The sequence below is a fragment of the Solenopsis invicta genome, chromosome 7, assembly GCF_016802725.1.
Source record: "Solenopsis invicta isolate M01_SB chromosome 7, UNIL_Sinv_3.0, whole genome shotgun sequence".
Lineage (NCBI taxonomy): Eukaryota > Metazoa > Arthropoda > Insecta > Hymenoptera > Formicidae > Solenopsis > Solenopsis invicta.
In genome coordinates this window covers 16,362,636-16,388,072 of record NC_052670.1, presented here as the reverse complement: position 1 = coordinate 16,388,072, position 25,437 = coordinate 16,362,636, and the positions used below count along the sequence as shown (strand labels likewise).

General features: G+C 32.4%; 1 protein-coding gene and 1 long non-coding RNA gene across 17 annotated transcripts in view; one reads left to right on the top strand and one right to left on the bottom strand.

The window, feature by feature from the left end:
• Window positions 1-25,437, bottom strand: part of LOC105199532 (serine/threonine-protein kinase MARK2) — a 97,560-nt gene that overhangs the window by 20,512 nt on the left and 51,611 nt on the right. For 5 of the 16 annotated variants that reach the window (XM_039451778.1, XM_026139077.2, XM_039451780.1 and 2 more), the window contains 9 exons: window positions 9,550-9,765; window positions 8,294-8,672; window positions 7,999-8,219; window positions 7,207-7,318; window positions 6,270-6,382; window positions 5,980-6,181; window positions 5,380-5,580; window positions 3,865-4,066; window positions 2,095-2,262 (listed from right to left, as the gene is read on the bottom strand). In XM_039451778.1, the coding sequence (XP_039307712.1) occupies window positions 2,095-2,262; window positions 3,865-4,066; window positions 5,380-5,580; window positions 5,980-6,181; window positions 6,270-6,382; window positions 7,207-7,318; window positions 7,999-8,219; window positions 8,294-8,672; window positions 9,550-9,765 (1,814 nt within the window). Of the gene's footprint in view, window positions 1-2,094; window positions 2,263-3,864; window positions 4,067-5,379; window positions 5,581-5,979; window positions 6,182-6,269; window positions 6,383-7,206; window positions 7,319-7,998; window positions 8,220-8,293; window positions 8,673-9,549; window positions 9,766-17,294; window positions 17,581-19,542; window positions 20,550-25,437 lie in introns of all 16 variants that reach the window. The other 11 variants (XM_026139065.2, XM_026139070.2, XM_026139072.2 and 8 more) reach the window with 6 other exon arrangements.
• Window positions 12,960-16,694, top strand: LOC113004772. The gene is made up of 2 exons (XR_003269213.2): window positions 12,960-15,642; window positions 16,008-16,694. It is a non-coding gene; the product is annotated as an uncharacterized LOC113004772 (long non-coding RNA).

Genomic DNA, 25,437 nt, shown 5'->3' with positions numbered 1-25,437 from the left:
ATGCTCGGGTTAGTACACTACGACATTGTTACTCATTCGATTCAAATAAAGCTTGTATCAAGATGCAAAGAAGATGTATGATAGATAAAATTAGTTGTTTAATTGCTATGTATATTTTTGAAAAAGTTGTAAAAGTTTTTAACGCACAAGCAGTATCTTACAAAATAGGTTTACTGATTAGAGTTAATAAAGTAATACTTATGAGAAAAATTAATTCACTCAGGCAGCACACGATATTTATGATATATATTCATAAATATTTATTTATTATTTTAAATATATAAATATTTTATGTTTTATAAATACTATATAATATTTATTATAAATCTTTATGATTTGTTCCATCTAAGAATACAAAAATATTTAGAAAATATTTTGTTAAATATTTATAAAATATTCAAATAATTACAAATATTTTGTAATTATTTGAATATTTTATAAATATTTAACTTATTGCGTACTATCCAAATATTAGTAAAAAAAATATGTATATTACTGTTCAAATAGCCGCAGTCTATTGTAACTGCGCATGCAACGGAAAAAAATTATTTAAAAAATATAAGTATGTTCTTTGCGAGATATATATTTTAAATAAACTAATAACTAAGACTTCTGTAAGTTTATGCAAGATTCCGCACACACACAACTTACACATAACGATTTAGCGCGCGACACAAGATCTTGTTAAACTTTCATAATAATAACACTAGAAAGAATTTTATAATTGTAAACTGATATTATTAACTTAGATATCAAATTATATAAATAATTTATGGAATAAATAATATTAAATCAATTACATTTTATATATGATACAGTAAGTTCTTTCAAAGTTGAGAAGAAAAATACTGAAATATATACAAAATGTCTAATATGTTGAAGAAAACAAATTCTATTCTGTTCTATTCTACAAGGTGTCTAATAATTATTGATACAACGTTAGATAGAGCGGATTAAATAGAATAGAAAAGTCCTGTATACCATTTTGTAATTTTTTTGCAATAATTAATAAGAAATTAATTTATAAAATTCTATGTGAGACCGCGTGATTTGGCGACAAAAAATCGTCTAGAATTTATGGTTCTATGCCGTGGGTGAGATAATAAGAGGTGCATTCTAACAATAATTATGCTCAAACGGCATATTGCTGTTACAAAGCACTCTTTCGGTTGACTCGCCGCTCACTTAAACACTAAGATTGCGTTCAGAAATTAGATTAACAATATAATTTTATATTTGAATGTTAAACAAGGATAAAAGGATATCTGGATGTATAGCTAAATAATATTTCTGAACGCAGCCTAGACGGTCTTTTGTCGTCAAATCACGCAGCACTGTTTTAAAGATTTTCATAAATTAATTTCTCTTTAATTATTACGAAAATCGCAAATGTATTAAAAAAAACTTTTCTATTTATTTTAATCCGCTTAATCTACCCACCAGCGTTGAATCAATAATTATCAGACACTCTGTATACACGCGCGCGCGCGCGCACACACACTACGCACACATACCCACTGTAATATATTATCATAACTGTCTTATATATTAAGCTTGGTGGTCAATCATAAAATACAAAAAATTCTAAATAAGCGAAATGTAAGCATGTCGAAATTGTATATCATGAATCGTAATGAGATGATTTTACCATGATCAAACCTAAATGAATTTATACAAATGAAGAAAGAAGCAATGAAGCTGATGTAGAAATCTAGCAAAGTTTATTCATGCAAATGAAAAAAAGAGTAAAAAGAGAAAAAAGCATAAAAAAGATGAGAGAGAGAGAAAGATTAGAAACCACGAAAGAATGACCAGAAACTATCCTAGAAAATTCTATATCGATAATTTTTTTAAATGGAGCACTTAATGAGATTGGCACTGTTGTTTTTGAGCTTTTGAGAAATGAGTTTTCCCATCAAACGCTCCGGCAGAATTTGTGAAAGATTATAGTGACAAGATACCTAAGAGAGTTAGTGGCCCAAGAAAGAAGTAACCAAATAAAAGAACGAATGTATTTGAAATATATATATATATATGTATGCAGGAATATATGCAGGTCTTTCGGTTTTTGTATTAGGCATCGGGGGCCTGTACCTCTGCCTAAGGGGGTCAGCAGTGGCGAGTAAGGAGTTGTGGGCGTTGCGTGGTTGAGGGTCCAGTAGTGAATGGTCGCTGGGGGGTACACCACTTGAGGAACGGTGACTTGCGCTGATGCTCGCAGACTTGGTGTGACCCCGCGTTGGTCTAGTGCCTTCGCCCAGGCTGTGCACAAAACTAATCAGCAAATTGCCGAGCCTTATGTTCCACGATATAATCCTATTTCTTTTAATATAATATAGGAGCAAAAAATTTTTTGAGGCTGTACAGAAGTAAAACGGAGCGAGATTCAAAATTTGTGAAATTTTAGATATTGGAATACTTCATTACATATTTATGCATAATATAACAGAATTTAATTCTTATATTAAAATTTGTTTACTTTTTTCCAACAACGACTTAATTCTTACATGTAATATTGTTTTATTTTTATATTATATAAAAAAAGAAAAAACAAGCATATTTAACAAATTTTCATATATATCCAAGTATGTTATTTATTCATAAAATATTCTAAAAAAATCTGTGCACATAGGTACATGTATATACATACATGTACATAAATCATATGTATCTTTACAGAAATGCATTTTTTGAACAAAAATTCACTGATAAGGAATAAAAAGGGAATCACATAAAGGATGGAAAAAGGAGAATGAAAATACTAATTGCTGCAGCTAATGTAACCTCATGAAATGGTCGTACGATAAAAGAACAGAATATGATGCTACAACGTAAGAATGAAAAACATATGGATGATGTTAATGTGTGTCTAAACACCTTTTCGATTAGATATATTTGAGATAAGAGTTAGAATACAGACAATAGAATAAATAAGGAACAGGGAACAGAAAATAAGAAACAGTTTAATATGTTAAATAAAAAAAAACATATGAAATGTTCTTTATTCAACATATTGAACAGTTCCTTATTCCCTATTTTTTATTCCTTCTATTAGGTCTGCATCCTTATACACGTGGATGCAAACTGTAATCTGATATCATTTCAGCAAGCGTCTGTACATGTATAAACGTTACATCGGACTATTCGTTCGATATATCTGTCAAGCCATAAAGAAAGTGATATCGCAATGAACGATTGGCAGGCAGCAGCCAACATGCTAGAGCAATGCAACAAACAAATGAACTTCCTGCGGCTTTTAATGACAGACTTTGTTATTATTCACTCGATTATCAAATCATTTCTTGAATAACGTGTTTAGTGTATTTTTTACACACATAAATAATCAGTCGTCTACAATTAGTAAAAGTGTTAAGTCAATAAAAAACGTCACACGAGATGCACTAATATTCTTATTTTATATGTATTTTTATATAACTAATGAGATACTGGACCATAATTTAGTTTGGCAATTCAAACTGCTAATTAATAGCAAGTTCTGTAATGTAATGTAAAAAACGAAAATTGAATACATTCCAATATCCCATGTAAATTAAATATATACTAAAAAATGAAGATATATATATATATATATATATATATATATATATAGTGTGTGTGTGTGTATGTGTGCGTGTGTGTGTGTGTGTGCGTGCGTGTGTGTGCGCGCGCGTGTGTTGTGTGTGTACACAATACATCTTCATTTTTTTGGTGTATATATATATATATATATATATATATATATATAAAATATCAGAAAAATTTAATAAAAATCTCGTAGCATTAGTTTATTTTTAAATGAAGAATATTTGTATTTTGTTTTCGTGTAAACAGATCGCAGGTAAAAATAATTGGATATCACTATACCTGGGTACTTCGTTGGTTCTTTCAGTAGATGATGATGATGTTTTCGCTTGATCATAGGAGATGGTGCTACGTCGACCAACAGAACCAGGAGCAGGTGAGGTAAGAGGCCGACCACCACCTACTCCTGCGTTCATTGTGTTACTCTTGCCTACTCTTGCTTTACCACCGGGACTTGTACCCACGCCTAGAATGAACATTGTCACTGCAAGCCTCATTAGATATGGTTCAACACAAAACAAAAAGCAACATACTTTAAATTATAACAAACAGAAACATATTAAAGATTATGAACTGCTACATAAAATATATAACCTGCTCCATATTAAGAAACAAACATAAAATAATACAAATGTTTCCTTCTTGTACAAGTCAATATGTTTTTTACAGACTGTGAAAGGTTCAAATTTTAGGAATATGTGCATGATATTTACGTTAAAATTATGACAATATAATTGTGCGCTCAATTTTACAAACATATAAGAAACAAACATAACAATTTGATATTAAAGAGGTATGATCGATACAGAAAGCAAAAAGTGACTTCTATTATTGAGAACATAACAATTATTGAAATTTTTAATTGAGTAAAATTACATTAATAAAATGTTTTTTGACAATCATTAATAAGATTTTACATACTGTTTATAAATATTCTTAACTTCAAAAATGTTTAGTGTGATAATTATAGCATTGTATAATTACAGTTAACCCGTGACGTTTCAATGTTTGCATATTACTGCATATTTTAATGCTTATCTATACCTGGAATTTTGTAACTTAGTTTTTAGTTAATATCTTTGCAACATTTTTTAAAAATCATTTCTTCAATAGCGTTGTCAAATTTGTCGTTATATAATTTTAATTTAAAAGTTATCTTTATTCAGTGCATAAGCATATTTTCATCAATTTTGCTTGTGTACGATAAAATTACATGATAATTGGAATTAAATTTTTGCAAAAACATACAAAAAGATTTGTTCTATCTATTCATATAATTTTTATGTATCTTAAAGTACTTTCAAAAGTAACATAATATATCAGTTGTTCGATGCATCTGTCATATATAAAATTCTAACTTTTATTTTCTTAGAAACTATACAGTCAATAAGTTAAAAATTTTAATATAATATTAGTTTCACTTTAAATAATATTCTATACAATTTTTAAAGCATTTTGACTTTTTGATCATACCTCCTTAAAAGGCATGTGAAAGAATCATCGATAATGATATGTGATTGTATCAATAGATATGATAAAATTTATGATTTATGTATGATTATAATATGAATTAATACAAATAACACAAATAACAGATAAATAACAGATAAATAACAAATCAATTATAAATTCGATAATTAGCTATTAAACCATTGCAACCTTTTCCAAAGCAACCTCATTTAAAAACTTTGGTCAAGCATCACGAAGGAAATTTAGCACAATAAAATAATTGAATATTTTATTCCTAAAAGACTTTTATCATAAAGTATTGTTCAAAAATAAAGTGCAACAACTCACTAGTATCTAATTGTCCGGGCGATTGACTATTTTTAGCAGAGGGTCGGCTTGCAGAAACACGAGCACTATTTTCCTTGATCGTGGCTGCGTCCACGGTATTTTGTCGTTTAAAATTACTACCTCCACTTCCAGTCACAGTTGTGCCTGTTACTGCAGTCGCGTGATTGTGATTCGTTGCGTTACCTGGACTAGGTGCGCCTCCTAATAAGAAAAAAAATTATGTAGTAAAATTCTCCAATTTAAAAACAATATTTGTACTAATAGATGTACTAACAAACAATTCTATTTATTTTTGTTACTATATTTAAACATTTAGTATATAATTTTTAGTATAATTTAGTCTTATTATTAGTTTAACAGTATTTATTATTTAGTTTAACGATAAAACAACTTATTAACTAACTGCTATTATGTTCTACTAAGATAAATGATGCAAAATGTTTATTGCATAAAATTCACAATTTTTGATCACAAGAAATACAGACGTCTTACCCAAGTTTGATAAGTATATCCTTATCCATGCTTGTTATTTGATAGCCTAGATTTAAACTGCTGTACTGCATTAAAAGTAACGATTAAAACAAACGATGTAATACTTACGAAGAGTTTCACCACCAGACGAGGCCCGTCTACTGGGTTTTGGATTGCTAGCAGAAATACTTCTGTGAACACCTCTGTGAGATGGACTCTGTACTGCGCCACCTGTTCCTGCACTGTTTCCTCCTCCACCTCCTGAACTGACTTGAGGTGGAATGTTACGCAGCGATAATGAGCTACCTGACCGTGACCCATCACTTTCAGGCTATACAAATTCGGGAAAAATGTAAAAAAAAGTAATTTTAATAATACCATATACTGTATATTAATCTTGAGATATTGTGTATACTTACATCTGTCGTTTTTCTTCCTAAGAGCAAGTAAGTGGCAAATACATCGTCATATTTCGCTTGTCCTAAAGAATCCTCTATTTCGCTTCGAGTGTATCCCATACTGGCTAAGGCCTCTGAAATGGAAAAGCGTGGCGGCATAGTCACATCCATTAGAGTTGGAACAATTTTCCGACAACATTCATAATCAATTAACAAGACGCAAAAAAATTAAAACAAAAAGCTTTTGTTATATACTACTATAAATAGTATTCAACATTTAGAAATACATTAAATTCTTAAAGATTGAACTTATCGTCTTTATGATGTACATCCATGTTTTAACACTCGTTAAAAAAAGAAGTAGTTTTAGTTTGATTTTAATATTAGAATTGGTTAAAGTTTTATTTTTTAATAAAAATATACTCCCATGCAATAAATCGTTTTACAAAAAGCAAATCACAAACACATATACATAGATATAAATATATCAGACTAAATAAGGATTTGAAAAACAATAGAAATATATAGAAAATGTGCATTTAAGTACACATTTTCTATTTGATATATCTTAGTAAAACATTATCTGAAATCATGTGTCTTAAGAATATTAGTATTCACTTTTTTAATAAAAAATATAATCTAGTACGTATTACTGAATAATATTGAGTAAGTCTGTCTGATATATTTTGATAATATATTAATAGTGATTATATTGCACAATTTTTCAACTACAAGAAACACCATGTGAACATTCTCTTGAGAGAAACTGTATAAAAAAATCAGCATATTAAAAAAATTATATATAACCATAAATAGACAATTTGAGGATGTATGTATATACATACATGCGTTGAAGAAAAAAAAAGCTCTTTGTCAGTGATCTCACATAATGTAGAATGTTCACAACAGGTGTGACATTAAACATAAAAACGGTAAGTAGTAAGTGTTATGTACATACTGGCAGACTCACCTATCCTCTTGTGATCTCTATAATCAGGTTCAGGTTCTAAGTACGGCTTTAATTCGTCATCTTCATATCCCAAATTCATCCATTTATCCTTCATTATATTCTAAAGTAAAAATTCTTAAATTATATCTTTTGAATATAACTTAGGTACAATTAAAAAATACCGCTCGTAAATGCATAAGAGGATTAATATACCTTAATTAGTAAGATGATAAAAGAAATTCGAGAATAAAATATCAGGGCATTATTAATTAATATTTTTTTCAATTAAATTAAATCAAAGGTAATGGCTTATAAAATTAACTTAATAACGTTGAAAGTTATATGAATAAAACTAACTTAAATAAAACTTGCGTTAAGATTAAATTAAAAGTTAATTTTGAAAAACATTATACATTAAATTTGAACATAATTCTTAAAAATTAAGTTATCCTATCCTAAATAATACAACATTTACAATACAAATCACAAAATTATTTTCTTTATAAATTAAGTTTATATAAAATAACAAAGAAATAGTGTTTTTTAATTGGCAATATATTTTTTTTTCTTTTATATAAGTAAATTTTTAACTTATTGTTAGTAAAAAAGTTTTTTTACGTTTTCTTTCAAAATTAATTTACGTTTTTTTTAAAAATAACTACCTGAAAATAAAAATTAACTCATTTGAAATTAACCAACAATAAGTTAAGTTAAAAATTATTAACTTTTTAACTGTATTTAACTTAACTTTTTAACTAGTTATTACCTAATCCTGTAAAGTAATTCGAATCTGATACGTACCTCTAGCGAGGCTCTCTTCGTTGGATTGAGCACCAAAAATTTCTTAAGAAGATTTTCACAGTCGGTGGACATATAAAACGGAATTCTATATTTCCCCCTTAATACCCTCTCCCTTAATTCTCTCAATGTCGAACCATCAAAAGGCAGTGAGCCAGATACCAATGTGTACAGGATTACACCTAACGACCATACGTCCACTTCCGGACCATCATATTTTTTTCCTGTAAGTGGAAAATTACATCAATAAATTTCAAAGTTCATACGCATACTCGTATGAATCATATCGAGGGAATACCTTGAAAAAGTTCCGGCGCGGCATACGGCGGTGAACCACAAAATGTGTCTAACTTGTTACCGGGTGTGAATTCATTGCTAAATCCGAAATCGGCGATCTTGATATTCATTTCACTATCGAGCAACAGATTTTCGGCTTTCAAGTCTCTGTGAATAATCTTCTTTTGATGGCAGTATTGCACAGCAGAAACGATCTGCCTAAACTTCGCCCTCGCTTCCTTCTCCTTCATCCGCCCGTGAAGGACCAGGTAGTCAAAGACCTCGCCGCCACTGGCATACTCCATTACCAGGTACAGTGTCTTTTCAGTCTCGATCACTTGAAACAATTTCACTATATTTGGATGGTCAAGCATCTTCATTATCCTGACTTCTCGGAACAACTGTAATTGACCAGACACATCAGTATGAGTCACATACTTATATTTACGAGATGCATAATTTTAAGTTTATTTTTCATTAAATTATGATAATGCGACATGACTCAAACAATGAGTTTCTTCTTCTGAAAATATTAGTACGCAAAATGAGTCAATATAATTAAAATAGTAATTTGTATGTTCGATCAATTTCAAATAAAATTAATTTTAAAAAATTTTAAAATAAAAATTGTATGCAAATATATATGTTATACTAAAAGAATATTCTCGCTCTTGGGTTTCAAAAAATCCATTATTTCTTTACCATTTTTAATAAATTAAATCTTGAGAAGGAGGGGGGAGAGGAGGAGGATAGCAGATTGAAAGAAACTTGCAAAAGTTTTTATTGACATAAAATATTTACAAAATTTTAACCGTTTGTTCGTTTTTTTTCAAAGTAATATTTTTCAACATTGTTATAAACGTTACCATGATAACTAGTGTCAATCCAACTGACTCAAAATTGAAATTTTAATTTTTTATTTCACATAATTTATGCATCTTGAATCATAGCAATAATAGGCTGGTATTTTTTTAACATACGTCCATACAAATTTTCAAATATATATTTTCAAATAATTATAAAAAATATCTTTTCTAAGAATAAAAAATTATAAAAAATGTATTAGGTTTCAAATTTATAGGTTTTATTTTAACTTCTTCAAAAATAAATTTTTTTAAAAAAGATACGAAAATGATACTGAAATCAAGAATATCTCATTAGAATGATGCAATTTATACAACAAATTCTAATTCTAACAGTTTTCACTTTTACATTTATAATTTTACTTTTTGAGCTTTTGTAAAAAAAGTATAAGAAAATGTAATAACATAACATTACCTTCTGAAGACTACCGGGATTCAATTGAGTCTTATCGATAATCTTGATGGCTACTTCCTTCCCCGTGGGCACATGCTTTGCAAGCTTTACCTTGGCAAAGTTACCTTTGCCAATGGTCTTTAGTAATTTGTACTTGCCGATATGAGGTTCTTCAGAGGTTCGACTCCTCGAGGAGAGCCGACCTCCGCTACTCGACACACCTACGCCATCCCCCGTCTGTAACATACAAAAGTCACGACCGATAAGCAAACAAGGATCAAATGAATTATAGATAATGTGATTATCAAATCGCTATATGCAAAATACTTTCGTTTCTGAATAAAAATCGTAAGATGCATCGAGTTCTTTCTGGTTAAATGCAAATATTTTTATTTGTAAGAATAATTATAGATAAAAAAATTTATTTTTCATTAACTTTATATCTCTGTATAATTACCAATTATATGATTAGAAATTAAAATACCAGAGATATATTATAAGCAATATTTTAAATATTAAAATTATTAAAGGAAAAAAATATGTATATATAAAATTATATTATTTAACTCTTTATATCACAAATTTATGTATCAGACAGATTTTTTTGAAACTTTATCCGGAGATTTTTCGGATGCCAATTACGAATCAGTCACAATTAAAAAATTTAAAATAGCCGATCCAATAATTAAAAAATTTCTTTAATTTTTATAATAAAAAATATAATCAGATTATGACTGATAGTTATAAGAATACATGCAATAAATGTTAGTCTTTTGTAACTATTTTGGATTAAAATATCAATTTTTCAAATATTATCAGTTTATAAGAATAATACTAATAAAAAAAATGTAACGAAACAATTTGACAAAATTTTGAAAAATATTTTAAAATATCCTCAATGAATGCCTAAATTGTCATTTTAATATCAATAATTAATTAGTTTAGTAGAAAATGGATTTAAAAAAAAACATGAAATTTATTATGTGTTTAGTTTTAGTAATTACGCAAATAAAAATTTATACTTTTTTTTTAACACTTATTCAGTTCTAGGAATTCTACGAAAAAAAAAGGTATTTCACGTCATAAAATTCATCAAAATAATTAAAAACTGAACGGAAAAAGGTAAGACGCTAAGCGTCTCGTTAACACACAAAAGATTAATATTTAATAAAAAGAAGCTAATAAATAGACATATATAAGTACATACAATAGACATAAAACTAAAAATATAACTGCATGCTTTCGAGATAGGCGAGCAAGAAACATTTAATTAAATTAAAAGTTTGGCGCAGCTTACGTAATATAATCCGTAATATAAATTCAATAACTTGGAAATTATTTCGAACGCTACATGTACCGTGCGTGCTAATTTATTTCGAGAAATGGGAGAACGCCGCGCAAAGTTGCGTCGTAAATAGCCAACTATTTCAGAAACTTAGGTCGCATCTCTGAGCGCGGCGTTTCAAGTCACGGAATGGGGCACGAGAAATACGGGGCAAACGCTCGTTAAGAGCGCTCGGCGCGCATTCCTCGGGAATGCCACATCGCAAAGAATCGCAGATCTCTCCTTCCTCGCGCAATGTTGCATTTATTTACACATACGCACACGCCCGTGCGGCCGCACTTGACACTTCCAGGCACGGCGGCGGCAGCGGCCATTGTCAATGGAATTAATTAAAGCTCGTTAAAGTGCACCAGATACAGATTGTTCCTGGTGCAGGAATGGAACACGCTGGACTCTCTCGCATTAATCGCGAGGACAACCGCTGCGTCACGTCGACGTTGTGCGTGCGATTTTTTTTTTCTTCTTCTTCTCCGTATCTTTAATAAAAGAGAGAAGGAAAAAAAACGGAAGAATCAACGTGACAAGCGTATTTATGAAGAAGTCAGAGTATTTAAATGCGCTATGCTCGTGTCCAGTCAGATACTGCGCCTTTGAATTATAAGAGGCATTGAAGATATGAAATAAAAACCGCGCGAAAGAACGATTTTACTAAAGTATCTAAAAATTTAAATATACAGTAGCTCTAAAAATAATTTTATTTTTGAAGCTCAAACTAATCGTTAGAATGTCAAAAGATTTGTCCATCATGCTCGAGCGTGCTACATAATTATTTTGATGATTCGGTAAAACAAAATTATTTTCAGATCTATATCTAATCGAATTTTTAAATAATTCAGCAAAATCGCTTCTTTTCTTTTGAGTGTACTACATAATCACGATAAAAATATATTAACGCGCATGTAATAAAAAGCAAATAAAATAATAAAATGCTCAGAAATAAATAGCATCAAACATTAGTGTTTAGTATCACATTAAAACTAATATCCTACTTAACAATCATTCTTTCACACATAAGCAAGAAACTATATTTTTGCTTTTATATATATATAAAACAATAATACTGCTTACATATAATTTAATCGTCTTTCAAGTATTTAATAATCTTGAATTGATATATTATCATTTTATTTTAATATTACAATGGTCATTTAAAAAGTACATTATTTTAATAATTATAATTTTTGATTTGAAGATATTGCTATTTCCTTCTAATATTTCTTTCTCTCAACATGAAGATTATTGTTGAATATTTGAATTGAAATTAAATGAAAATTTCGGAAACGGTTCAAAATTACGAAAAAAGAGATCCTCTCTTCTTTTAAGAAGAATTAATATAGCTCTTCGAAATGATTGAATATGTGGTTTTTCTTAATAATTTTGAACTGTTACCAAAATATAAAATAGGAAATAGACTTTATAGACATTCGATATACATATAAGACCGCGCGTGAAGTACGAATACAATTAAAAATCGAAGAAAAAGATCAAAATTATGATTAGATCTTAGTGCTCAAATAATATCATTATTTGAATTGTAAGAGTATTACAATAATGATTATAAAACACAATATTAAATACTTTAACAAAAAATAATTATTTTAGTACTAAAATCCACTATGACTGTTATTGGTCACTTCTCGACTTTAATAATAAAAATATATCTTTCTCGATAAAACGAAAAAATTTCTTCAGTAGGCAAATTATATTTGTTTATGCTATATATAATTTTAATTTAATATTTCAAAAAGAAAAGTTCTCAAAACAGAAACGTTTTTTTTTCTGCTTAAAATAACTACCCGAAAAGAATGCTTTCGCTACAGTATTTAAAAATTTAACTGTATATAGATTTGAAAACAATTGTGTTGTGGATCAAAATAATATTTACGTAATGAACACAATGTTCAAGAAGTCCCACATAATTACTTTGATAGTTCAAGACAATTACTTTCGAATTTATGCAGTTAAATTTTCAGATACTTCAGTATCGATTCAGTAAAACCGTTCTATCGATGCAGAAATTGGCGAATTAATTTCGTAGAATTTCGGTATTACCCGTAGGAGGCTGCGCGTAACCATCTTACGCGAGTTGGTGGTGACCGCAACCTTAGAGGCCGCCAGTTTGACTTCTCGCGAGTCTCAGTAGCGTTACGTACGATAGGGAACGGATCGACAACGGATCCGACGGTAGACCGCTTCCTCGTGCTCGCATGCGCGCGATTTAAACGGTCAGCAGATTGGTGAATCTTTATGTCGATATCGCGAGAACACGCCGAGAAAAAGTTCAATACGGCAGGGTATACATCTTAATACGCAATCTCTGCCATTTTATGATTCTTTGATCTTCTCTTCACTATCGCTTCGTTTCATGTGTCGACACGGTTTACGAGTGTTGTGCAACTCTTTTTCACGAGCCTTTATTTTATCAGTGACTGGATTAATGCAACTCTTGATTCCTTCCCGACAGTGATGATCGACCGTGATTTTCCACGATCGAGAGTCGCAGTTCTCGTGGTCGATCGTTTTGGAAGGTCGAGCGATGAGTCAATTCGCGAAGCGTATCGCCACGCTGGCTCATTTTATCGGGATATACACGGTGTCAAATAAAAGCTACTATTGTATTTCAATGATAAACCGATTGTTATATTGCAGCTATTTATCACACTTCAATCTCCGACTGGAGAAACAAATGAGTGTAATCCACTAGCTTCGGTATCGCGATTTTTAAAGAGGCACTTTGAGTTCCGATGTCGTTTGAATTACATTTCTTGATTGATAAATCCTTCTTCGTTTTACGGCGCGAATCATTTAAGATACATGACTACAAATATTGTCTTATTTCGGCCACGTAACCAGGCGTGGAGATGATAGTCTCAAAAAACTGGTTGTCATCGGCAATGTCGAAGGTAGAAGGGCACGAGGCCGGAGCCCAAGCAGACGGACACATCAAGTAGTAGAAAATAGAACGTCTAAGTTCTATACCACGGGAAAGATAGCTGTCGATAGAAATCGTTGGAGACAATTTGTTCACCCCAGGTTTGTCACATCAAGTGAAGACCGCGATCTTCAGTTATGAAAAAGCAACTAGAGATAACTACGAACATCACTGTCCGATATATTTCATTAGGCACTGTTTGCAATGGTATTGATGATTGAAATTGCAAATCATTTGTTCTTATCTGGAATTGCTTGCATCTCTTAGATTTATTGTTTTTTAGGAACTTCACTCTCCCTGCAAAGTATGTAATTCCGTAAAGAAGTGGAGCGTTAGTTTTTGAGAAACTTTGTTTCAATATAACTTGAATGTAGGCGTGTACACGTTATATGTACATCGCTTCTGATATTTATCAATCAATTTCAAATCTAGCTGCAATCGAATTCAAGGATGTTTCAGCGAAGGCGCGTCACATATACGTTATTCTTTCAGACGTCACTGACTACACTAATCGCTATCTTGTCAACCTTCGAATTACGAGGTAGAACGTCAGCGACACCATCTCTCGCCACCACAGTGCACATCTAACACCGATCCATCATCGACGATGGTTCGTTGGCAATTAATCAAAACACAAATTAGTAATGTACGTTATCAAAAGGCTTTCCTGGGAGACCTTATCGAAACTGTCAGATCCGACAGGAGCTTCAATATCACACTAGGTGTCTCATGAATCCTCCACGATATCCATTTCCGAGGGTCTTCAGACTTGTGTCAAGAACAAAAGCAATGTCACTGTTAGTAAATCTTTGTTTGTCTGTCTTAATTGTTGAACACTGTTTCATTATGTTCCACAAAAAGAGAGAGAAAGAGAATGAGAGTAAAAAAAGCGACGATCAAGAAACGCGAGGCGGTTGCTCCGAGATCGTTGTCGCCTTCGAAGATGACCGTACGCGACTGCCTTCTCCCTTTTCCACCCTCGAAACGAGCCACCCTCGGAGAAGAGACCACACAACCGAGGGATGCGAAAGCAGAATCAATACACAGCGCCGCCACCCCCCGATAGAAACGTGCGAGTGAACCACCCTTGAATGTCTGGCCTCGACGTCGTTCGCCCACACTCTCTGTCACCTCCCTTCTTGACGAAAGCACGCATGCGTCGCAGAAAGTGGGGAACCACCGATACACGTTTGTTCCGTGTTCTATCCTTTTAGCAGAGGGTACTGCTCGCAGCCGAGAGAGTTTCAGACTAGTCAGCTGATCGGACTGAATGTCACGAAGCGCAAGCGTTAACGCGTCCTAAAGCAAAGAGCTCAAAAATTTTCAAGCGCACTGTAGAAAGAACGGCTTTTCTGGCTACGATTATCGAAAATGCGTAAAAGATTTATTCATTTTTTATTTGTGTTACTGATACTTCGGAATAAAAGAAGATAAAATTAGCATAATATCGTTTTAAGCTACATTCCAAAACATCCTCTCCGAGAAAAACTTTACTCGATATAATACAGTATACGTTACGTGTACTATATATTTCGAGTAAAGTTTTCCTCGGAAAGGATGTTTTGGAATCTAACCTTAGTAAGAAAAGATATAGAAAGCAGAAAAGATTCAGCTTTCTATCTACGAAAAGAAATCGATTGCTCTAATTCCAAGATATCGATATGTACATCCTGATGATGACGCACGCATCTGTGGGATGTACAGAGTGGGATGCCACATCTTCACCTTTATCGTCCTCCTACCTAGCAACGAGTTTTCGCCTCGTCAGCTGCTCGAATCAGTTACTATACTATGAACATCGACAAGATTATCGGAACATAGCCATGTCCACCGCCATGTAAGAGACTGATAAGTCTATTGAATGTCATTAAACGATAGCCTGCATGATTGACTTACTCAATTTTAATATGGAAAATAAATTAAAAAGTATTTCTAAATTTGCTTAATGTTACATATTTATATAAAATAAAAAAAAAAAGATTGAAAAACAAAAAAAACTCATAAAATGTTATTTGCGTCATTTTAAGTCGTAACGACACTATATATTTACTTAAGCATGATACTGCACATATGATAAAAATAAATCAAGTTAGGACAGTATCAGCCTTAATATTATTCGCTATTATAAAAGGACAAATCGTTCTAACCACAAACTTATTTTATTTTCGTGCTTGTAAGAGCATTGATTTCTTTTCTCGCCAGTTACTCAGGAGAGGATGTTCGAGAGTCAGTATGAAGTGGATAAAGTCAAAGTTTCTGAAAGAGGCAACAAGCAAGAAAGTGCGTTCCATCAGCTGATCAATCGACCGAGAAAGTAACGATGAGAGAAGAGTAGCGGGCATCCACTCCACGCAAAAGGTAGAGATAAGAATAGATCCAAGTTGACGCGAAATCTCCACCGGAAAATAGAACCGCGTACACGTGAACTAGCAGATAAATTGTGAAGCTTCATTTAAGTGTTATGTTAAAAGAGCCCAGCAAAGGGCCTCCTCCAGCTGATCGAGCCGCGTTCTCTCCACTCTAAAGCAATTCAAATAATTCAATGCATCTGAATTTATCTAAATTAACCCTCCCGTGGTTTAATGTTTTTTTCGTTACTTTTCTAGTCTAGTGAATTATTGGTGCCTGATAATGAATGGAATTCTTAAGGTTCTAAAAATCTGGTATATGCTTTTAACATTTTAGAATACGAATATAAGAAAGTTTTTATAATTTACATCTCAATATTTATCTTTTAAATCTCGTAGAGTGAAAAATCATTCGAAAATTGCACGAGCTCATTTTTTTAAAGTGACGTTTCACGGACAAAAATATATCCGTTCTATTTAAAGGCTACATATATTTTTGTCCGTTGGTAGTTTTTGGTGATTAAAAAAAAAAAAAAAAAAATAGAAACGGAAAAATCTCTTGTTGAAATTTCCGACACATTTTAAATGCGTTCGGTATGCGCGATTAATTAGTTTCGACAGGTTGCACGTCATAATGTTCAAATGGCGCTTCGACGAAGCGAAGAAATCATCTGGATTATTTCAGGTCGAACGGATGAGCCGTAAACGAGTCATACGTGTGACGTAAGTATGGAAGTGCATTTGCGTTGCCGCTCGTTTGCACTCGGTTCGTTAGCGAGGGTGTCACATCGTCGATATACGGGCGATCGTAAAGTCCGCGTCGCTTTTAGCGTTTCTTCTTTAAATTTGCGTTTACAATATTATTTAACTTTCTTAACATTTAAATATTTCACTCAATTCGTAATGATATCGTCAGTTATCTTTAGATAACTCCTCGATACAAAGTTACAACTGCGTAATACCCATATGGTCTAACTATTCTACGATAGACATCAAAAATTGATTCCCCCCTCCCCTCCTTAGATCAGATAGAAATTGCTTATCGATAAGACACTCGATAACGTTTTCCGATAATGTTTTTGACGTGAATGATAACGCTGCAATCGATGCCTACGTATATATATACATGTTATATATCTACCTCCTTCTCGCTCTGAATACCCTTCTGCATGTCTGGCAGTGGTCTGAGCGGGACGGCGTGGTTCTGCTGTTGCGGTTGCTGATGACGCTGATGATCCTTCTTGGTAACTATCGGCCGGACGATCGCGCGAGTTTGCGGCATTCTGGATTGCGCTCTTATCTCCGCGTCTTGTCCGCGCCGCGTATCCGAAGCGGTCCTGGACAACTTAACGGTGGGCTTCTTCGGCGCGATGCCGGCGTTTCCGGTGGAATTCCGCGTTGCGTCCCCACGGTGCAACAGCGAGGTCCTTTTTTCGTCGACGTATCATTACGATTCGTTTGTCATACTAATTCTTCCATTCAATGTTTTATGATATCGCGTATCACGAACATGATAATCGTTAACAGACACGTGTACGGATGTTCGTTATAGTATGAGAATGTTATGTGGTTTAATGTGCGTTTATTGTGTGCGTAATTTGGATGATATCCAAGGAAAACAGAAAAGTCAAAATATCATTTTGTTGTCACATTGATCAAATTTACATCATTTTTTGATCAATATGATGTTTAAATCAACACATTTTGACTTTTCTGTTCTTCTTGAGTATGAAGAGATTATTTCAAGCATGTGGCAACGAGAACGCTGTATTTAGAAATGTAAATTATCAGGATAAAAAAATGATCAAGAAAAATAAGATTAAACACCTTTCTTGTTTTCAATATTAAACCTCTTAAATCAAAAACTTTAATTAAAATATTTAAAATATATGTTATGATAAAGTCCACTCGAAATAAACTGAAGAATATGCTGTTATCTGTTTATACTTCGGGAAAGAGACAGAGAATTCGCATGAAGCCAAGTTTATTTTCAATCGTTCGTAATTCAGAAAATATTATCTTGATATTTTTATCAAAACGTGATCGAATATCAATTATCGATTTGTGCGTGATATTTGCAAGCTGTTCGGTGCCACCCGGTACATCTATTCATTGAAACATCTGTCGTTGCGACTCCCCTAATCTCTCCCGGTTGGGCGTGTAATGACCGAAGTGTAATGGTGGTACGTAATGGCGATGAACCGACCGACGGGAAATCACGGAATGAATCGTTGCACGGTTGCAACATTGCGTAAACTAAATACCAATTGTATCGAGGAAAGGGACACGCGTGGGTGTAAACGGACAGTCAATTGTGTGGATCAGGCGTGTAGGTAATCGGTATGGCGAGGATCAGGCGGAGGTTGGACGACGATTTCCTCAATTATCACTAAGGCTATCGTCTATCTGTAAATATGCTAACGGATCGTATGCGTGCGTCCGAAATATGTGTGTGTGTATGCGTTCTTAAATATTGATCGATTAAAATGCCGTAGTTCGAATTTTTTTGATGGCGATTGACTCGCGAAGATTGATGCGTAAAGATTGATCATGTAGGGGGATGATATTAAATTTCGTAATACGAGTAATCTTTTGAATCCTTTTATGGAGATAAAGTTATTCTTGAGATTTATTTTCAGAAAATTAATATTCCTATTACTTCACCGCAATGAAAACGATTACCCTAAATCGATTGTATAAATAAAGGTACTGTTGACATGGCGGAATTACAGATATTACACATTCAAATTTTCTTCGAATTGATTTTACAAAGTTGAAAACCCTTTTACACGTTTAAAGTAAACACAAGATTCAATACTGGGAGACTGAGCCTTAATAATGAAAACAAATTGTTTAATTACGACATATGATTTATAAATTTTTTTTTCTTGAACTTAAGTTAAATTTCCCGATATTTATTCTTACGCATATTATCAATTCAAAGAATATTCGTATCTGTAATATTGGTAATTCCATCCAGAGAGCCTTATAAGAAGATAATGGCAAACTGGTCACGTGACCAGTTCTCTAATTAGTCCCAAAGACCAAAGCTTCATAGAGGATACAGTCAGATACGGATACAGGAATAGATTAGAGAAAAGATTAGAAAAGTCGCTCTATGAAATTTCGATCCCTGGGACTAATCAAAGAAGATCAATAACGTGACCAGTTTGCTACTCTCTTTCTATAAGGTTCTCTCATTCCGTCACACCAGCATCCCATAAGGAATCTATCTCAAAGTATCATCGAGATTGTTTTTAAATTAAGAAGACTAAAAAAAGAAAATGCAAGATATCCAAATGCGTCTGATTCGAAAGAGGTATCGGCGATGGTGTCAATGATCATGTGAATGATTTATGTATGACGTAAACACAGAGTATGTATTTTACCCTTCGACGAAATCGTCGATCACGTTTTGCAGCAAGTCCTCGTGTTCTCGGTATCTGAGCTGGACTTCCGCTGCGAAATCCGAACTGTTCTCCAGCTGACGCGTTCTTGCAGCAATTGTGCCCATCTCGATGGCCTTAACTTGCTGCTCCAATCGTTGCAACATGTCAGTGCTCTCGATCGTCGTCGTGCCCGGCGATGTTGTTCGTTGCTGCTTCAGAATCAAATCGAGACTGAGCGGCGCCTTAGGCTCTACCGACGGAAGAGCGGATGGTGTCAATTCCGTCCTGTGTTGGACAAATGGAAGTCCGATCGGTTGGACAATCTTCGACTCATTGAAGACTCTCAACTTCTCGTCCAGGTTTGCGTCCACGTTCGTGTCGCTGAGGAGTCTTTTTACGGAAACGGGAGTACGACTGTAAAGCGGACTCGCAGGAACTATCTCTTTGGGTCTAATCGGATTTAAAGCGCCAGCCCGTTTCTCAACTACTTGTAAACCCTTATCATCCTCCACCAGTTCCCATTGTTTTAAAGCGCCCTCCACGGGCGTGTGTGGCATTGGTAATCGTTTCGACATGCCCATCGGACTCGTCGTTTCCGCTTCATCAGCAGTTTGTCGATTTACCAACTGGCGCACTGTCCTTTCCGTGGGCGATATCAGAAATTTCCGTGCACCTGCATGTGGCCGAATCAGGCTTCTGCTAGCCTGTGTTCGCACGAACGGACTTTCTCGATCCATCATTGAGAGATTTCACGTAGGCACGAAGACAGAAATTGGTCGCCGTTGCTGTTTCTCAGACTCTCTTCCTTGTCTTCGTAACACGATCCTTCGTAGACAATGAATCGGTCGCTGATAAACCTTCAACATCGATTCAACGGCTAAACCGATCGATGACGTTGCACGGCAGATATAGTTTCTGTCAAGAAGAAGACTCGTGTTTTTTTTTTTTAAGAAAGACGTCAAGCACTGCGACGATCATCGTTAAACACATCACATAAAACCCAGAACCTGAGAACGAATCACCATCCAGCTGATCGATTCTTTCTTTCCTCCTCTACATCTTCATTCGATTCACAATCACATATACCAATAAGCAAACAAGCGGCAAAAAAGGTATAGGCTTTTTTGTAGATAGAGGAATAAAGCTTTATTGAATGGCGGTACTGTGTTGGCTCTTTTTGCAATCGTAACGTTGTAGACAATAAAGCAGATAGATATGCAGGGAGGAGCTTGTAATCTGGTGGATTACCGCAGTTTAATGAGAGTAGACGATGGCTGAATAAAGCTCAGAGAATAGTAAACATGCGTACGCCTATATCTGCGTGTGACTCAGATATCTATTACATAATAGCACTTTAACAGAACAAAACTGTCTTATCGAATACGTTAACACATTGGAAAATTTTCGTACATTTTAGATGAAAATATATAGATATTAAATTATCTAATTATTTGTTACAAAAAGAACTTCGAATATTGAAACATACGATACTCGGTGAATTTACATAAAAATAATATACAAATTTTGTTATATACGCATTATGTACTAAGAAAATATATTTTGTATCTTTTTTTTTAAGTCAAACAACAAAACAAATAAATTCGATAATAATTTATTAATAAAATTTCCCAAACTAATAAAAAAATGACTTTTACCTCATGGATGTCATAAATATTATTTTTATCACAACAAACGAAATGATCGAGAATACGCTGCGACATCAAATAAAGAACTCATGTAATATATCACGTGGTTTTAAGGTGATGATAAGGATTTGTGTACTTATGACTTTCCAGTTCCGTTTCAATCTGGCTTTCGGAATCTTATTTAGTTGTTATGCCACGTGAACAAAATTATTATTAAAATTTTAGAAATGCACTGTATACGGATAAAAATATTTAGGCAACCATTTAAATGTCAATTTCATTTTTTACAGCAATTTTCCTCCAATAAATCGATTAACAAAATAGACGAATATAAACGAACCACCTTTTGTACTCTACAAGCGGCGTCTCTTCTCTTAGGTGAAGCATCCAGGCGGAAATTTGCTCCAAAATTGAAACGAGAGTCTAGAAAGGGGTAAACTGACTCGATAGATGGAAGGGTAGGGAAACTGTTTTGCCAGTGGGAAATTGAACATGCTATTTCGAACGTGCGATCAAAAACTCACGTCAATTTGAAAAATTCAATGATAAAACGGCCGATAAATAGTTACGCTAATAAAATTATTTTTCAAAATTAATTGATATTTCGGATAATCAATCGATGTCACAAATACGACTGTATTGTCAAGTTATAGGATTGCATCTAATCATATAAACATTTGAAAGAACAATAAAGAACATTCACCTAACAATAAAGAGAATAGAGAGAAATAGAATGAGAACAAAAGAGGGGTAGTACGAAAGTGTGAGAGGGAAAAGACCGTCAAATTTGGCAAAGAAATTTAGTCAGGCCGGGGCTTCTTTCTTCCTGTAACCTAAATAGAGCGAATCCGCCAGCAAATTCTCAATATAGTGTGAAGCGAAAGAGTACTCATTGGAGCACCTAAAAACATATTGAAGATTGAAGGCTGCCATGACATATCGGGCGTTGGGTATATCGGGCTTCTACTCTCAATAAAATAAATTCTAAAGGAGAAAAAAAGAAATCAAAGAGGAAGGTCACGTTTAAAAAAAGGCTCAACATCGGTTTCTCATTAGCTATCTAAGTAACTTTATTATTGTATAATATGTAATTTTCAAAAATCTCTCTCTCTCTCTCTCTTTCTTTCTCTCTCAAATAATATTTGTATCAAAGATACGATCGTTAAATATTATACAGAGAAAAAAATGCTGCTGAATCAACAGCATCAGTTTAATTGAAAATACCTTGTTAATTCAATAACAGTATTAATGAAATAAAAAGAGTAAAAGTAAAGACAATAACAAATATGGTTGAATGGATAAAATTCAGTTGAATTGACTACATGTATTAGACTTGTGATTCGATGTTTAATTAAATCAAACTACGCTTCAATTCATATTACCGTATTTTTTCCAGTGTAGATCTGATGTTCTAATAAGAATTTTAATTGCCTAATTTTTAATTCATTTAACACGTTGCAAATTATAAAGTGTGTAATAGTTCTTCGACCCTTATATAGCTTTAATGATTTAATGTTATAAAGCGTATAGTTAAGTAGACATGAGTTTTCTTTCGATTTTAGATATGCAGTTCTCTTAAATACTGCAAAAAATGGAATGTAATTGATTATAAAATGATTATAATTTTTTGATTGCAAATATATAATATATTTTTAGAGATGGATCAAAACTTAATTTTAAGGTACTCGAAATTCGAATTCAAAACTTGGTGAAGTCTTAAAACTTGTGTGTGTGCATTATTTCTATTGTATATTTACATGTTGTTGCAATGACACGTAAAATTTTTAAAATTAGCATCACTATTTCAAATTTCAAGAGTTTCTAATTACAAAAATAGCGCAAAGTTTAGTAGAGTTCTCAAAATTTAAAAATTTTCAAAGTTTTAAAAATTTCAAGTATCCTACTTTTTTGTATATGTGATTATAGATCATAAATACAATTATAATTATTTTAAATTTTTTTATATTCTGAAAGATTTTACAAGAAGACTTATTTTCATATTTATCAACTTATAATACACTTTCAAATGTCGCATCGCGTAGTAAATTAAAATATTAAAAAAAACGAGGTAACAATATTTTTGATTGTTTAAAAAAAAATTAAAAAAAAAACAAGATAGATTTTACTGAAAAAAAAACTAATAATAAAAAAACTGATGGATCTCTTTAATGCTCCATTTTATAAAATACTGATTAATCAATTAGCAAGCAAATTGAAATTTTCGATTGCTCAAGGCGGTATGTATGACCAATTCGTCGAAAAATGTCGAAGAGAACTTGTCGAACAACCGGCGCTGTTTTTCACCGAGGCAATAGAGTCATAAATCGTGAGCGAATAGGATAGAGTGCGGAGATTAGGGAGATTTATAGATCAAAGATATTATACGGCGGGGTGTCCTAGATCATTCACAAACCTTTCCTTGAACTACGAGAAGTTTTACAGACGATTAAGCAATTTGAGTTCATTTATCTTCACAACTCTTTGACGAATGACATTAAATTTGTTTGCGAGCAGGCCTCTTAAAATTATATTAAAATTATATTTAAATAAAATTAAAAGAATACAGGTTTGTTATTCTTCAAAGCTTCATTAATAAAAATCTTTCTTTCAGAAAATTATTCACAACCTTTTATTTTTCTATTCAACAAATATTAGCAGGTCTACTATTTTCTATAATGAATTTAAGCAATTTCAAAACGTATATATTGCTGTATATTAAGTAGTTAAAAAATCTGTAGATTGACAGAAGATGCAGAGGGATTATGTATACTTTGCATATTTTTAAACGCAAAGTTGTATTGCAAGGTGTTTCAAGGAAGTCTTCATCACGAAAGCTAGGAAAGTTCTGGTGAAACATAATTGTTCGAAGTATAATGCAATCATCATGACCCAAGACTTTAACCTTAATAGAGAAGCCCGATGCAATCTGTCTTTTTATTTATTAATTGCTGTAGAAAAGGTCCAATAACAATGCTGGATTCCCATCATTTCGTAGAAGCAACTTCATAATGACAGTTTCTCTTCCCGTAATTAAAAGACAATCATAAGAATTTTCTGGATTTTTGACTAATCATTAGACAAGCGAGATTCTGTGTTATTTAGTCTACATACAAATATAGCAACTTCGATAGCCACATTGTGCAAATATTGCATAATGATGGCATCATAAATTGACGAAAATTTTGCAATAATTGCACTAACAATAAGATGATATGTCCCAAGGGAATGAACTTAACAGTTTTGTCGAAGTAAAGTTTCTAAATAATATTTGTTAAAAATTAGACAAATCTAAGTTTAAAGCATAAATATTTTACAATTATTTCAAAAACCGTTTAATTCTTTATTTAAAATGTTCCCATATTGAAGGTATAATATTTCATATTGCAATATTTCTATCTTATAATTGTGTAAGTAAAGTAATAATTGTGCATTTTTTTGTAAACATGTATATAGAAATTAATTATATTTTTAAATGTTTTATAAATAATACAGCTAAAATCTTTTTCAATTAATAAATAATTTCTAACTTTAATTTTGCAAATATACCATTAAAATAATTCAGCACATCATTATAATTTTGTGGAAATACTATTTCAAAATATTATTTCCAATACTATTTCAAAATCACTTGTGAAAAACAGTGATTTTGTATTACTAATATATCAATATAGAAAAGGTCTTTTATACGTCAATATTGCTACATCTATTTTTGTAAACGTTTACATAATTGCTAATTATAATTTTTATATAAGATTTTGTCATAATAATAATTTAATAAGTGTTGTCCTATTGATAAACAAGAACTAAGAAATGATAGAAAGAGGTGCAGGGATCACAAAAAAAGAAATAAATGTTTGATACTATTATTTCAATTGACAATTCGAGAAAATGGTTACGCAAAAATGTTTCAAGAAAATTGCAAAATCTATTTAGGATCTAGAAAGTATGTTAAATATGATATGCTTGATATGTCAAGGATTAAGTTAACGAGACCACATTACCTCAGTATTTTTCTATGGTTAAGAGAGAAAGAGAGCAACTATATCGAGAAATTTCCTTTTATCACAGTTTTATCAGATGTACTGCCGACACTTGATCGCCACGAGTTCTATTTGATAAGCAGCGATACGAGACACGTGTATCTTTCGTAAAGTTAACAATTATATAAAATATATAATTTAGCTTGCATTTAGAGAACAAACCGTATGAGTTACAATACTAACAAGGCCGAGTTAAACGAGCGAAAGGA